This window comes from Pygoscelis adeliae, unplaced genomic scaffold, assembly GCF_000699105.1.
Source record: "Pygoscelis adeliae isolate BGI_AS28 unplaced genomic scaffold, ASM69910v1 Scaffold282, whole genome shotgun sequence".
Taxonomy (NCBI): Eukaryota; Metazoa; Chordata; class Aves; order Sphenisciformes; family Spheniscidae; genus Pygoscelis; species Pygoscelis adeliae.
In genome coordinates this window covers 2,245,982-2,261,943 of record NW_008824352.1, presented here as the reverse complement: position 1 = coordinate 2,261,943, position 15,962 = coordinate 2,245,982, and the positions used below count along the sequence as shown (strand labels likewise).

At 48.4% G+C, this 15,962-nt stretch overlaps 1 protein-coding gene across 1 annotated transcript in view; it reads right to left on the bottom strand.

The window, feature by feature from the left end:
• Positions 1–1,531: 1,531 nt before the first annotated feature.
• GATSL2 (GATS protein-like 2) overlaps positions 1,532–15,962 on the bottom strand; it is a 105,156-nt gene continuing 90,725 nt past the window's right edge. Inside the window, exons 4-10 of the mRNA XM_009319304.1 lie at positions 15,333–15,526; positions 14,417–14,549; positions 12,960–13,083; positions 12,261–12,371; positions 10,626–10,708; positions 9,070–9,164; positions 1,532–5,059 (exon numbers count right to left, since the gene is read on the bottom strand). Of these exons, the coding sequence (XP_009317579.1) occupies positions 4,994–5,059; positions 9,070–9,164; positions 10,626–10,708; positions 12,261–12,371; positions 12,960–13,083; positions 14,417–14,549; positions 15,333–15,526 (806 nt within the window). The 3' untranslated portion in view covers positions 1,532–4,993. The remainder of the gene's footprint in view (positions 5,060–9,069; positions 9,165–10,625; positions 10,709–12,260; positions 12,372–12,959; positions 13,084–14,416; positions 14,550–15,332; positions 15,527–15,962) is intronic.

Below are 15,962 nucleotides of genomic sequence, written 5' to 3'. Positions count from 1 at the left end.
CGAGTTCAAACAGCCGCTCTTACTTTTAACGGGAAAAGACCCTCCAACATTTCCATCTATTTAAAAATAACCCACCGATTTAAAGCTCCTCACAGGCCAACAAATGCGAGTTTCCCAAGAAATCCCAGAGCTCTGCCTTAGCCAGGGGTTGCCTTCTGGCCACCGAGGGTGCCTTTCGGCCCCCGAGGCCCCCACCAGCCACATCCACCAGGAAACCACGCACCCGCAGAAAGCAGCCGTGCAGCCTTGCGCGGAGACGCTGGGGAAGGCCACCATGAACCCGCGCCGGAGGAAACGCGGCGACAAGCCCAGGCCGTCCCGAAGACCTCGCGGGCAGGAGGTTCAGGAGGTGCTCCCCGCGGGCGGCGCCCGGACCCAGCCTCGGCCCGGGGAAGGCGGGCAGCACGGGCACCGGCGCTTGGGGGAACTGGAAGCCCCATTGCAAACCCTCCAGCCAGGGGTCTGGGCAGGCACTTTGCAAATGAACCATCACTACTTACAGGCCGAAGCAATTCAGGGCAGCAACTAAAATATATATAAAGAAAAAGGAGCAACTTTCCTACAGTCTCTGTGCTTGAGGCACCAAGCTGAAGAGGAACAGGGTGTTTCTGAAGCAGGCAGGAAAACCCGACGCTGCGAATCTGCGTGGGTCTCTGCCCACTCACAGCAAGCAGAGGAGCTACAGCTTTGCTCCAGGTCAGCTTCGCTGCTGCTCTTCGCTAAAAACGTGTAGAGAAATCCCGAGAGCGTAACTAAGTATTCATATTGCCTATATACTTGAATTAAAAATATATGGTGAATAAATGTGTGTATACAGCACTTACTACATATATATACACACACACACACAGAGCGTGTGCCTGGAGTATACGCACATGTACTCACACAGTATATATTAACCTATATTGCTCAAGTATATACGCTATGTACAGTATATAGCCATACGAACGTAAAACACAGGTATTTATATATGTGTACAATAGAGACGTACTAAGTATTTCTATGTAAACACTATACAATTATATGAACATATGCACACCCTTGCACAGTAGAAAGGAATTTGCAGCCAAAATCTAATTGGGGTAGGGGAAAAAAAAAGACAGAAACCTACGTAGTAACACACACAACAGGAGAGAGGTTGAAATGTCTCAGAAAACAAAGGCCTCGGAGAAACAAGGAGGGCGCAGGAGGGCCATGTTCTCCTTCCCTGCCCGCCCCTCCTTGCAGGGCTGGAAACGCTTTTTGCATTCCGCTGTTTGGCGAATTTTTGTGCAAACGAGAGGAACCGAGCGGGCACGGGGAGGGTCCCGCAGCGTTAAGGTGATCCCTGATTAGCAGCCACCACGACCTGGTGAAACCCTCCAGACAGCCGAGCAGGGATGCTCGGGGCAGCGCCGGCGGCTGACAGGTAACCCGGGCTTTCAGCGATGCAGACGCCCAGCCGAAGGGCGCCCCACTAAGACATGTTCCTCCTTTTATCCACGCAGTGTTAAACAGCACAACGCCAGGGATGCTCAGAGACATTATTATCATAAGGCATTTAAAAAAAAAAGACAAGACCCTTCAATTTTTCCCCATCCCAAAGGCCAGGTGCCGGGAGAGCGGGAGCTGTTGAGCAGCTTTAAAAGCCACTGCTTTGGGCTCATTAAGCACTGTGGTGTTATATTATTATTATTACTATTAATTTTTTTTTAACAAAGCCCCTACAGACCCCTTCCCGCCTTATCCAGTGAAGGTCTCACAAGCAACACCACTGCACGAGTTTGCACTGATCCCGACCGCACGCTGGACTGCCCTTCCCGAGGGCTCTGGTTCAAGGTTCAACCAATTCTGGCTAAATTCGGAGTATCCCAGTTCCCCCCAGCAAAGCGGTGTGGGGAACGCTAAAGGGAAAGCATCAAACTACCGCGAGTTGTCTGAAACAATCTGCTTGGTTCTCAGGACAACATGAGAGAGGAAATAAAAAGGTGAAGCCGAGGATGATGGCAGAGACAGAGAGTCCCTCAATGGCATTTTACACCTTGTGAATTTTTCAGGCTAACTTTCTCATATTGGGACGTCAACCTGCTTCGTGAAGTTTTGAAACACCCCAAAAATTTCTACAGATTTCACAAATTTAAGGCCAACTCCCTCGGGGAAAAAAGTGGAAAACTTAAATTAAAAAATCAGCCTCTAAAATAGCCTGAGTGCAAAGTTAAAACAAAAAAATAAATTAAAACCTATTTTTTTCTCTTTCTCTTAAGGCTCAGAAAGTTGATGCTTGTTTCAAGTAATTCCTTACTGTACATGTCGCGGTCCTTAGAAAGCAGCGCTAGCACACGCAGAGGGCAACGCACGTTGCTCTCTGATGTGGAAAGTGGCTAAATAATCATTTTCCAATGGTTGACAAAACCCAGGAGCACAAAGAAGACCCTGTCCCGGTGACACCGTCCACGCACACAGGGAAAGCTCAGGCTCAACTTGGCCAGTCAGAAAGCCTGGCTGGCAACTCAGTAGCTGTACACCAACTAGCGTGCTGGTATCCCTCTCCAGAAAAATCCTGCACAGTTCTACAAACACTCCAATCCGCCATCCCAAGGAGAAACCCTTCAACAATTTACCTGGTGAAAAGCTACCGACCGCCCTGCCGCATCCTTCAGCTCAGCTCACTGCCAACAATGCTGTGCAGATTCCCATAAAACATCTCCGAGTGCTTTTTTTTTTAAATATTGCACCGCACAGCCTGTGCTCGCATCCTTACGGCACGCGGCAGGAGACCAAAGCATCCTTCCAAGCAAACATCCAGAGACGCGTGGTGCCGCACCTGCAATAAGCCTTTACTCCAGAAATCTGGAGTGAATGTAATGTATCATGGGGCAATTCTGAAAACCCATGTAAAGGAGCAGCAAAACATACTGTTCGGTAAAGTATTAAACATGTACCTAAGTGTTTCTCAGCAGGGATGCTTTAACTCAGTTAGGGCCTACAAAGGAAAAGTTACCCACGATTTTTCCTGTGGATGCTCTGATTCCCTGTCTAGCTGCCACACAACGTCCCACCGACGAAAAATCAGAAAGATTTGAAACTCAATGTCTGGATCCAGCAGCACCAGAAACCACAAATGTTAAGCTCAGCCCTCCAGCACCATGAATAGAGAACTAAACAGCGAGCTGTAAGCTAGCGTGTGTGCTTGCATATCCTACAGACCAGTATAAACCTGTTTGCATGTCCTACACGCCAGTATAAACCATGCCCGTGGCATGATCTCGGGTGCTTGCTTACTGCCTCCAGATGAATGCAAAACCCTGGCTCAAACCTGCAAGACACAGCCTCAGCAAAACCATGCTAGAGTCTGTCTCTTAAGCAAGGCTGGAAAGCCCTCATTACAACTGTGAGACCTGCAATTTCTTCATATCAAAAATGAAATTGGAAAAAGTCTAGAAATGCAAGAAATCCTTGGGCTCCTAACCGCAAAAGCAGAGTCCTCTGTAGACGGCTTCTCCTTTCCACCACCCCTTGCTGCACGGTCACAGCATGGTGCAGGCTGCTGGTACCTACGTCTTGGGTGACGCTTGCTCTCCCGGCACCAGTCACCGCTGCCTTCCACGGTGCTGGGAGTGGCCGTGGACACGATTCGGAGGCAGGTGCCCCCACGGGCCTCGATGCCTGGCTCCTGCTGGCCCACAGCTTTGGCTCAAGCCAGGAGCAAACACACTCCTGCTGCCCCACGGGAAAAGCCCACATCATCTTCTTGCGACAGGACCAGCAGGAAATGCCTCGGGTTTTATGCGTTTTCAGCACCCTTCTACTTTTGAAGGGCTGCCCACCGGACCCAATGGAAAAACCCTGGGAGTCAAGTCCCCAGCTGGCAGTGGTGATCCACCCTGGTGATGAAGGAGCTGACCAAAAAATTGCAGGAGGGTCCCAGCAGGGCGTGGGCACCTTCCTGGCCCTGGTGGGGACAACCCGCTGTGGCTCTTGGCCGAGGTAGCCTGGGACGTGCAGGAGCAGCTACCCAGGGACCCCGGGCGACGCTTCATGTCCCCATGAATGTGTACGAAGTGGATGGGAGAAAGCCCACGGGGACAGGAGAAGAGATACCTCCCTCCTCTTGCTGGCCCTAGGGGACAAGGGCTTGGGTATGGCTCTGATGTGAGGGCGAGGGGACAGCAGCTGCCCTGGAGCAGGGGACATGGCGGGAGGACGCTGGGGGCGGTGGGAGGGTGTCTGGGGAAAACTGAGCTAAAACAGCCAAGTTTCAATGCAGACGGAAGTCTTGGTGGCACCATCTGCCAGGAGGTGGGCCAGAGCAATGCTCCCCCTGCCCAGGTTTTCTCGGAGCAGCCAGGTTTTGGCTGCAGGGAGAAGGGGAAAATTCAAACAACTGGATATTTTCCCCTTTTCCAATGCCAAACAGTTTTGCCAGGGGAAACAGAACCCAATTCCCATCCTATTTCAACATACGCAATGATGGACAGTCCTCAGAAAGTCTGATGCGAGGAGACAAGCCAGCACTATGCGACGTCTTTTCTGTTTAATTCCACATTTCATTTTGTTTACGGTTTTCAGGGCTCCCTCTGAGCAAGCGGCCCACCCATCCCAGACGTGCCGCGAAGCTCTCGGCAGAGCGCCCGCGCATGCGGCCATCCGCACCGCCGCGCTGCGGGGAGAGACGGGTGTCCCCGGGCAGCTCCTTCCACACCGAGAACACGGGCAGGTTACGCTTCGCCTTGGAGCTGAACGTCAGGAAACCGTCTGAACTCCCTTTCCTCCTGCCCCTCATTCATAAATTTAATAAAATAACAATAATAATAATAATAATAATAATTAAAACAAAGGCTTATTGGAGCTGTTTCTGCTCAACTTTCCACAGTCTCTTTTCATGTCACTCTCTGGAATCAGATTTTTCAAGAAATACTGTGAGAAAAAAAGAATAATAATAATAATAATAATAATTATAATAATAATAATAATTATAATAATAAAAAGCATCTGGAACCAGCTCAGAAGATTTCTAATGCTTTTCAGCTTGACTGACTTGGAGTGCATTGACCACACCGTTTATATTTTCTTCAGGTACCTGCAAGAAAACAAAAAGAAAGGTCATGCTCTAGCAAAAGCCAGGGAGGGACAACAAGGGAAGGAGAGGCAGGAGACGAAGCCAGAACAGTCCCAAGGAGCCAGGTACTTTGCTGTTGGATGCCTGAAGTCCACTGAGAAAGGACTCCACCCACAAGAGACACCCTCCGGTTCAGAAGCGTTAACCCATGGTACCCCTAGGAGCAAACTTTGTAAGTGAGATCTGGCTGGGTTGCTGTCTGTATGGTGGGTGCTGGCGGGGAGGCAACTGTTCTGGGGTTTTCCTTTCCTTCTCCTCTTCCTCTCCCCTCCTTTCCCTTCCTTTCGTTGGTAAAGCATTTGTACGCCAGGAGCTTGCTCATGCAAGGTGCCTGTGCTGATGGATTTATGTGGCTGCCTAAGGGCTCCATGAGGCTCACCGGGGCATCCTACAGGTTTGGGACCCGTAAGTGTGGGTGGGGAGACCACGTCGGGTGACAGAGGAACGTGTCCATCAAAAGAAGAAGAGAACTGCCAGTCTGCTTGTGGTGGGGGCTCCCAGATGGTGTGGCGTAGCACCTGAGCTTTCTTATCCAGTCTTGTGATGAGACTTAACCATAGAAGTCCATATACAAAATTATTAGTGGGTGTCTTTTCACACTTACTGCAAGAAAAAATCCTCGTAACAGAAGATGCAAAAGATCTCAGAGCGACCGTCATCGGTAGAAAAGAATATCACAAGTAAAGTTACATCAGACAGAAAAGAGGCATCTGACCGTTACGTAAACTCAAAGACGACACTCAGGGGACAGGCAGCTAACGGCTCTTGGAAAGTGGAAAGGGGACTGAGGGAAAAATAAATTATCTGTGAGCTGCTGCAAGAAGCCAAAATAATTCACGGTAAGTAAGTTGAAGAAGGGACTGTCTCCTGCGAGGTACTTGAGTCCTTGGCCAGCAGTACAATACCTGGATTCATTGGACACCCTCCAGAGCTCAGACAGTGGAAATACAACGGGACTGTGATTTTTCTGCAAGGCTTTTAACAAAACTGAGGAAAAAAACCCATGAGAAATAACAAGAAAAATGTTCAATTTTCCAATGGGAAGATGGAATAGGAGCGGCTAAGTCTGATGATGTGTGAACAAGACTCAGCTGAGAAAGGAAGAAAATAATCTTAAAACAACCATACAGCAAATTCTTCTGGGTTAGGAAGAAAACCCCAGCAAACCTCCACCACAGGGAACAGGACTTTGAGACGGGACTCTCCACTGCCTCCCCTCCATCGTTTTTCCCAGTACACTGAACACTGCAGTGGAAGAAGGTGTACGACTCTCTGCCTCTCCGGAAGATAATGAGAAAAGACATAGGAATCGATTTAGCAAAACACATTTTCTCAGCCAGCCCCAGCGGCTGATCAGCGGGTCTCTCCGTACGCTCCTTCAGTGCAGTACAGAAGCAGGAGGCAGCAGACCCCGCCAGTTCGGGCCAACTGGCTTTGCCCTGCACGGACCCACCTCCCCACTGAAACACAAGGGGCTGATCCTACGTTCGCTGCAAAATGATTGACTCCCTTAACGTCAAGGAAACAGTATCAATCATAGCACAAATGTTTGGGCCGGATTTTCTCCAGGACAGATGTGCGAACAGTTTTGATTTGTAGGACACATCCTAGATTGCCACCAGTTGAGAAGTCCCACCCCTCTCTGCCCCTTAGAAAAGATCCCTATCCCAGGGCAGCTGGAGCAACATGTTCACTTATCAGCTAGAAGGCAGATCAAAGCATCCACCATGAAGGGAGAAGTAAAGCTCCAAACTACGTCCCAGACACAGCTTCAGCCTCATTAGATGCAAAACGCTGGTGAAGAAGAGCAAGATACCTCTGAGCATGAGGCAGCGAGAGCAGAGCACCTGGAAAAGGAACTCTTCTCACTTGCTCTCTCTAGAGGGAGCTGGAAACCATAGCTCTCTCCAGCCCAACCTTATGTCACCCAGGGGACACACCAGAGACCCAGGTCAGATAAAAAATTAAGCAACAAAAACCACCTTAAGATGCACAGGAGAAAAAAGATCAGGTCAAAGGGAACAACAAGCTTTTATAAAGCACTCTAAATGGTTGACAACAAATACTGAACAACCTTAAATAAAGAAAGGGAGGATGTAGAGAAAGGATTAAAGATGCACTTAGACCCTGAGAAATGTCACTAGAAGTCAAGGTATCTGGGTAGCAAAGTTAGGGAAAACATGACAAAATCTAGGTCAGGGTCTTGGCCAACCAAACCAACCCAGAGCCAGCAAGCACGCAGCCCAGCCACCACGCTCGGAGCAAAGTCAAGCAAAGGAGGGCTTGAAATGCACCTTCCACATGGTGGAAGGATTGGACAGCTAGAATAGCACTGCCCAGATGAAAAGGCTTTTAAAACCATACAAAAAGAAAACAGCAAGTAGGAAGGAAAATGCTAAAATACTGATCCGAGTAAGGAAGATCTGCAGACCATGTGCACGGCCCAAATAATACCCTGCCAGCTGCTCGGAGGCAGGGATCTGCCGGGCTCAGATGCAGCAGGATGAGACACTTTTAAAAGGCGGAGCTGCCTGCAGAGTCATCACAATTGTACGGCCCAAGTTTTAAGTGAAATATCTATTTTAACCGACAGGGCTTAGCTCTCCAGATACTGCTTGACAACTAGAAGCACTCTGCACCTTGTGCTCTGCACAGAAAGCATGCACCTGGGGCCACAACAACAGGTAGGAATGTGAGGCAAAGCTAACAGTATTGATTTTAAAATGGTGTTTTATTAGCTTATCTTATCAGCACAGTTAATATTCAAGAAAATAAGACAAACATATATAACACTTTGACCTTTGCTATCTGGAATAATATTTACTTTTACTCTTTACACACATGACCTATAGGCTGCAAATGGTTCGCACCAACTGTGAAAAACCAAAGTTGAAAAAAACCAAAGCTGAAAAACCCCCGCCTTGAACTCATTGGGGCTTTTACAGGTCAAAAATAGGGCCTGAGCAGTGAATTTACAGTGATGAAAGGAGAAGTATAGTGCAATAAAGGGCACGCTTAAGAAAAAAACCCCGAAAAGCACGAAGTAGCTGAGTTTTGTTAGCTTTGTTAGCGCCTGGGTTACTGACTCCCCCCCTCTCTACTCACTCCCCCCCCTCAGGACTTGGGGAATGGGCTCCAAGTCAAATGCCACCCTGTTTGTGGCTACAGGCATAGCAACTTTCCCTTTTCAGGGAAATTCCTCATTTTTGAGGGCGTCCTATACAGCCAAAGGAAGAGCAGAGGTAGGCCTAGGAGGTAAAATACCTGCCAGTATAAAAGAGAAGAGAACCCTGCATGAATGGCAAGACCCTCATGCTGATGACTGTGCTGCAACTGCTGATGGGCACTCAGGAGAACAAACACGGCAACACTCTTCTCTGCTTCAAAATCACCTCCCCTTGCTGTGCTGCCAATTACTGCTATTTTATCAAAGGCCTACACCATGAGGAGGACAATGCAGGGACAGCAGAGCTAATCAGGGTCTCAAAATGCAAAGGCTAGGGCCGTGCAGGTACCAAGAGATGAAGGCAGGGGTGTGCTATTGGGAGACTCTCCAAAAAGTTCCACACACACAAAGGCACCCTCCTGAGAGTCTGGAGCCTCCGACTACATTTGCAGGAAAACGGAGAGGGCTTGTGGCTGTGTCTAATAAAAAATAGTGACGCAGGGGAAGAGACTGCCTGGGGAGGTCGTGAAGGCTCCATCACTGCAGGTCTTTAAGGACCAAGACCAGCCTTTTGCAAGAATGACACTCCCTGACACGGCTTCGCCTTGGGGTAGGGCTGGGCTATGTTCAGGAGCCTCTGACCCAGGGCAGTGACAGCCAGGAGGCTGGAGAGAGCTATCTGCTGGGCTATGTCAGAGCAAAGGCACTCCAACAAGCTCTCCAGATGGGAAATGATGTTCTCATCATGAGTTTTCTCCCAGGGAAAAGATCTCCCCTATTCCAAAGAAGCTGTCTTGATACTCACCAATGCGTGATCAAACTTAAAAGTACTGATGTAGTAGGCTGGGATGTCGGCTGCGGCCAAAGGCTCAGAAATCTGAGCGACAATTCCACATTCATCTGTGGGGGAGATAAAATATCAATCATTGTCTGAACGGCACACAGTCTCGCAGAACTCCTGGGTCTCGCCAGCTCCGCGCTCATACAGGGAGGAGTTTATCTTCACAAACTCCAAGCAGAAGGGATCTCTGTAGTAAAATGTGTTCTTTCTCACAGAATCAGGCTCTTTGGGCCACCACGATACATTGCACGTTTGATTTTATTGCCTTCTTTTTATTACAGAGAAATGTAAATCCCCCAAAAGCACAAAACATGAGAACTGGAATGATTTTCAGAGGTCCAAAGAAAGCCAATTAATGACATTCAGGAAGGAAGCACCAAAACCAGTCTCATACACCCCTAACCTCCATTTTTCTCTTTAGTTGTTGCTATTAAACACTTTGCCCTGCATCTCTGAGAGAGGAGATGCTGACCCGCTGGTCGGCCTGGACACATGGTTCCTAGACCACAAACCACCGCAGCCCCCGAGACAGAGTTTCACGCCAATTTAAATGGTTCATCTGTCCTATTCATCGCAGATCAATGGTACATTGTTTCCAGATGAAATCTGAGTTTCACTGATCCAAATTGAACATTTCAACTTGATTGTAAGCTAACATGTTTAAACATCGCATATTTAGGGGACCTGTAGGTGTCCTGATGTCCCATCAATGACATATACCATGCCACTTCTATGTATTTTGCCTCTAAGATGCATACAGAGAAGGTGCATGAAAATTTCCTTCTTGCTACTTTTGGTTGTCTGGTGTAGAAGTTGCAATTAAATATAAAAATTGGCCAAACATTTGTCAGAAATGTTCTTGAGGCCCGTATTTTTGTAACTGTTTCAGAGACCATGGGAAGGAGCCCCAGTGTCTTCTGAAGATCAGGCCTTTGTTGCAGTATTCAGAATGGACTCCTTAAAATTACAGGGGACGTAAAAATAACGAGAACACTTCTGCAGACGTGAAGCATTTGCTCTGTGCTACTTAGGTCCAATATTCTTTTGAGTAGAGAAAACGTTTGCAGCACTGGATGTGAAACAGGTCTACGAATAGGACTGCCACTTGGACTGCTATAAATCTATACTAGATCTACTAAAGCCACAGAGCTGCCCAAGGACTGCACGACAGTGCCTTCGGACCACTGATTTCAGGGATCTGCAATGCATTCCCATGCCATCTTTTTGTCCACTTTTTCTCTTTAAACAGAGACCCAGCTGCAGCCACCTCCAAAGTCCAGCAGATGAATGCAATTTAGATGGAGCTGTCAAGCATCTAGCACTTTCAAAAGTATATTTAGAAGTCTGACTTATTAGGTAGGAGTCAGACTCCTCCTGTCTGAAAATCTCAGCTTGCAAAGTCATGTTAAGCTGCTGGCTCTCAAAAACCCTCAGCCTCAGATGGATTTTTCCATCATCCTTGAAGGCCCTGAGGCGACTGACTACCTGTGCACCAGCTGATCCCCCAAATGTTTACCTACCGAAGCCAAGAGGCTGCCCACCAATCCGCACCATCTTCCAGAGTTCGCCAGATGCACTTGTAAACAACAAATTATTAGGAAATCTGCAAAAGAAAAGGAACACCAAACGTGGCAATTAAAACACAGCAGTGTGTCAGATTCTGCCTGCGGGGATGCTGCTGTTCCTGTATCCCTGCGCTGCTTGAAGCCAACAATAGCGGCAGCGGCAGCTCGGTGAAACTGAGAAAACTCAAGGCAAGGGGGACAGAAGCACCTGCCTGCCCCTCCAGATGTCCTATGGTAAATCAGCATCTGATGCTGGAAGTGTGCGTAGGCACACAGAGAGGCATGGAAAAAGATTTCTAAGAAACAAGCCATGCCCCAGCTTTACAAACGTCGAGACTGTTAATCTGAAGGCTTGATTTGAGCCGCATTTAGAAACACCTAGGGACAGAACACGTTAATACATTTCCATACCTACTCTCTTAGGAACGTGAACAGTGACCACTGCTTTTGTGTATGAGCATCACGGGTGGTTTTTCCCATACCATCGCCGGGAGGTCCCTGGGATCCCTGCGCAGATCCCCATTACTTAGCAGGGGAAGGAAGACCAGTGGCTAAGAGACTTGCCCAAGGTCAAGCAGGCAGTCTGTGACAGAGAAGGAATTGGCTGCCCAGGTTCCCCAAGCACCAGGCTGCCGCTCCAACCTTCTAGCCTCTCTTGAAGGCATACAGAGGTTTACTCCAATTAAGGTCAAAGCAGCTTTCAAGAGGGCAATTAATAGTCTGCAAAACAAGTCCCTAGGGCAGGCAAGAATCAAAACCAAACACTGCACTGTGTGTCAAAAGCAAGTCCATGCATTGCATCTCAGTGCAGCATCCTATCTAGCCTCCAGACCTCAGAGACTTCTGTGATGTGGAGCTGCAGACGCACACACACACACACACACACAAACAGGCCGATATTTGCTCCCTAGCTGACTTTCTCCTTGCCAGACAAACGAGTCATGGGCTCCCGCTGCACAGGGATGACTCAGTACATTATCATCACAACGAGGCTCCGCACCAAGCCCAGCCGTGTGTAAAACCAAAGCAGGAGGACAGCATCGCTGACATCCCCACCCTACTTTTGGCCTTTAGCAGTAACATTTCGACCACGTACACCGGATTTTTTTAGGTTTTGCTCTTAAAAGCGCAACTAATAAACAATGGAATAAAAACGTCAAAATCACTTTGCTCCAGTGTTCCTCTTTCAAAAGTGAGATTGACATCCCCACCCTACTTTTGGCCTTTAGTAGTAAAATTTCGACCATGTACACCAGATTTTTTTAGGTTTTGCTCTTAAAAGCGCAACTAATAATGGAATAAAAACGTCAAAATCACTTGCTCCAGTGTTCCTCTTTCAGAAGTGAGATAACCCTACGTTACATTGGCTTGTGATGTCACTGAGGGCTTGGACAGACAAGCCCAAAATTCAGGAGCTGGAACTAACATGCCAGACTTCACTCAGAAAAGTGACAGGGTGTACAGGCACATGACACCCACGCAATGAAGCTCCCAAGAACTAACATGGAGGAGCTTAAGCTGCTTCCTGCTCCTTTGAGAACATCCCGGGTGCTTTTTTTGGGTCCAGGAGACTCTAAGACCAAAACTCACCTCTGCTGTGTCTGGACATCCATGACCAAGGAGATGTAACCCTCAATGAGAGAAAAGGAGAAAAAGCGAATATGTCCCGAGTCTTCGTTGCCCACCACCGAGTCTTTTACTCTGAAGAAACAGAAGAGAACAGCATTAACTGTGGCTAGAAGAGCAAAGGAAGGTTTTTAAAGCAGATATAGCCAGTGAAACCAGAAACGTTCATACCCTGACTTAGGGAAGTGACACTGAGTCCTGTCACATTACACTGCTTTTCATTTTTTTCATTTTGCAGGGGAAAAAAATACCAGTCCCCACAATTGACAAAACTCTCCCATCCCTGCCCCAAGGTTCTCTCACAGGAGGCTGTGGGCCGGGAGCCACTGGCTCCAATGGGCAGCAGTACAGCCAGCCGTACATCCTCCAGTCATATGTGGACATGCAGCACGTTGATTGCATTGCTACTCTTAGCTTAAACCTGAAAAGGCTCAGCTTTCCAAAGCCAGCGGATGTCTTTGGGCACCCTCAATCTCCTATTTGGCTTCCACCTGTCAGGACAACCCTCTTGAGCCTGTGTAACTTCCCTCCCTAAGTGCAGAGCACCACAGCAGCATAAGGCCACAGCAGATCCCTGGGCATCCTGGAGAAGCAATGTGAATTTGTGCCTCCAGATGCCGGCCACACCTCCCCCGGGAGCCTTGTCTCCCCGCTGGGACCTACCCATTGGAGTAAAACATGACATCCATTAGGAGCGTAGCAACAGTGGGAAGGGTATCTGGATCCAGGCTGGTGACGCAGAACATATTACTTGGACTGGAAAGGGGATGAATGACAGGCCTCTGAACTGAAAGAGACACACACGGACACACACAACTAGGAAGCCACGTCTGCAGCGGGTTCACGTCCCACCAGACGTGTTATCCGCGCGCCGGCAGCAGCCACAGAGAAAACTGACAGTGTCTGTAAGGAAGTTCCTCATTGCTGAAGCCCTGCTGGCTCTCAGACAGGGACCGAAGAGCCTGGGGACACCCTGCTCTTGTGGTGTTCTCCCCGGGGTATAGGGTGAGATCATCCTGAGTACCCTGCCCTGCACGGGGCACAGGTCAGCTCTCTGCTCGTAGGGGCTTTCAGGCCATCGGGTGCACCCACATGAGACAGGGGGCAAGCTAAAGGAGGTGCCAACACAATCTGAAAAGTAGAAATAAATTCAGGCTTCCACCATTTAAAAGGCAGGGCTATGGAAGGCATTTCTCTGGCTGTGGTTGCTGGCAGTACACCCTCTTTTCCTTCCTTTCTAGGGGCCTATTTTGCCATAATACCTGCAAAAATTAAAAACCAGCTGCCATGCATCTTGGCAAACACGTTGCAGCCAGTGGCTGAGAAGCAGCCGGTATTCAGGCGTGCAACTATTGAACAGAGCAACACAGCAAATCGCGTACATGTGCATAATCAACGTGCGTTTCGCTGTGCCCTTCCTTTATGCTTTTTGTTTAAGGCTCACATTTTCTTAAACAAGATTATCTATAGCTATCAAGTGACAAGGCTGAGTGGCACTTCATAATAACTGATCCCTGCTTTGTGTGGTTACAGGCACAAAATTACACACAGGTGTGTAGGTAAACATATGTATTTAAGTAGTTCCTTTTCCTGATTGTGCCCTTTGCTTGATGCTTGCTCCTCTAGACTGGAAACATCCTAAGAGTCTGTACAGCCCTGGGCTCGTTGTGGCCTTGATCCTGACCGGTATTGAAGCGTGAACGTTGAACAACAGTATTCTCTGTGCATCAATCACTGCAATACTTAAACAAGCTTTTATATAAGCCATTTTCCTTTGAAATGTTGAAACATGGAAATATGGGCTACAGACAATGTTATTTTTGCAACTGAAATGAATTGTACTTTAACCTTCTGTCCTACAAAAGGCACATCTCCTCTAGAGATGTGAGACTAGCATTAAAAGGCTCAAATTCAGCAGAGCTCATCAGCACTGCTCAGTGTAAGTTAAGCACCTACTCAAATCCTTGGTTGAACTGCGATAGGCTCAGGCAAGATATTTTATTATCTTACAACAGGATAAACATTCACCAACATGTTGAAGGAAGGCAGGAGGCAGACTTTCACCCCCACATGTCATGGAGACCACCTCCATGGCAAGCTGAGCCCATGGTGGTCCTTACCAAGTTTTGGTTTGACAAATCCATTTGTTATCCCAAGATCATCAGCAGCCACTGTCTCCCCGTTCACTACTCTGAGGATGGTGAACTCAGCAGCCAGCGTGTGCATCACGAAGGGCAGGTCTCGCTCACGTACCTGAAGTTGACAACAGGATTAGCTCGTGATGGTATGCACCAAAAGTGAGAATACACTGCAGGTATTGTACTCTCAGGGCACAGAAAGGGGCACACATCACTCCTGCTTGAGCCAGCAGGTGTGTAAGGATAATTATTATCTGGATGTGTGGCTAGAGAAGCTATCTTGGTAATATCACTGCAAATATCAGTAGGATTAAGCACCACGGTACTTTTAAGACTGTGGAAAGAGCGTGGGGACTTCTAAGAGGGAGATGTTTCACCTCTTTTCCAGCATCCCTTCAAGAACTCAGCACTGCCTGTTCTTCAGCCTTGTTTCCTAAGGAAGTAAAGCTTATGTGGTCATGCCCTTTGTGAGTGCACACACACGTGTGTGAGACAGAAGGACAGTCTGTCTGTCTATCCCCAAAACAACCCTGGAGCCTCTTGGCCATCATCAGCCAACCGAACAGCAGACACTATGTTCCTCTAACTCTCAGAAAACCAGTGTCTGAGTGATGGTGGGAAATGCTGCCAGTGCCTCCATTAAGGGAGAGACTGCAGTGTGGGCTCAGCACTCTCATTAGACACTAGATAACCCGTACCAACAAACGCCTCATCCCATGGGAAAAGCTCCTGAGATGTCAGAGAGCCTAACTACAAGGCACAGAGCTCTGGGGAAAGCAGACTTCGGTACTTCTGCCGCTACTCAAACAACCTGTTCCCAGAAATGTCATTAAAACTGCCCAACTGAGCTTTCATCTGGTGGCAGATAGCTCTGCCTGGTCCTCTCACGTCCTCTTACCAGGATGAAGTCCGTCTGATAGGTGGAGAGCATGAACACCGAGATGTTTTGGTCAGCTAGGGGTGCTATTACTGACTTGGCAATTTTGGTCACTCCGATGGGCTGGGAGCCGGAGAAGCCACCTCCACCAGACACCACGTTGAGGGCAAGCCATGTCGCATCGGCCACGCTCAAGTGTTCCGAGGAAGGGAGCTCTGCAGAGACAGAGGGGGAAGACAGAGGCTTGTTTTAGAGGCGGAGAAAGCCAGGTCCACCGTCTGGTCCGTATGTGGTTAGCACAGACCTCAGTGCAAGGAATGAGATGAGCCCACTTATCCAGCCAACTTCCTGGGCTTCCCACGCTGCTTCACAGGTTGGTACGGGGCCGCTTTTTAGATATACCAATTGCATCAGCTTCCACTGCAGGATTCATACAGATCTTCAAGGACAACACAGGGAATTACATGAGCCTCAGCCATTCACTCGGATGCTGGTGACCAGCACTGATGAATTCCCCATGTGGAAACAGCCTGAGGTTCTTGACTTAACTTGAATGTCCTCTATCACACAATTTCTCCAAATACTTCACTCGAGCTTTTCTGGTCTCTTTCGCTTCCTTTTTCCTGCTCTAAACCCGACTTTTGTTCTCCT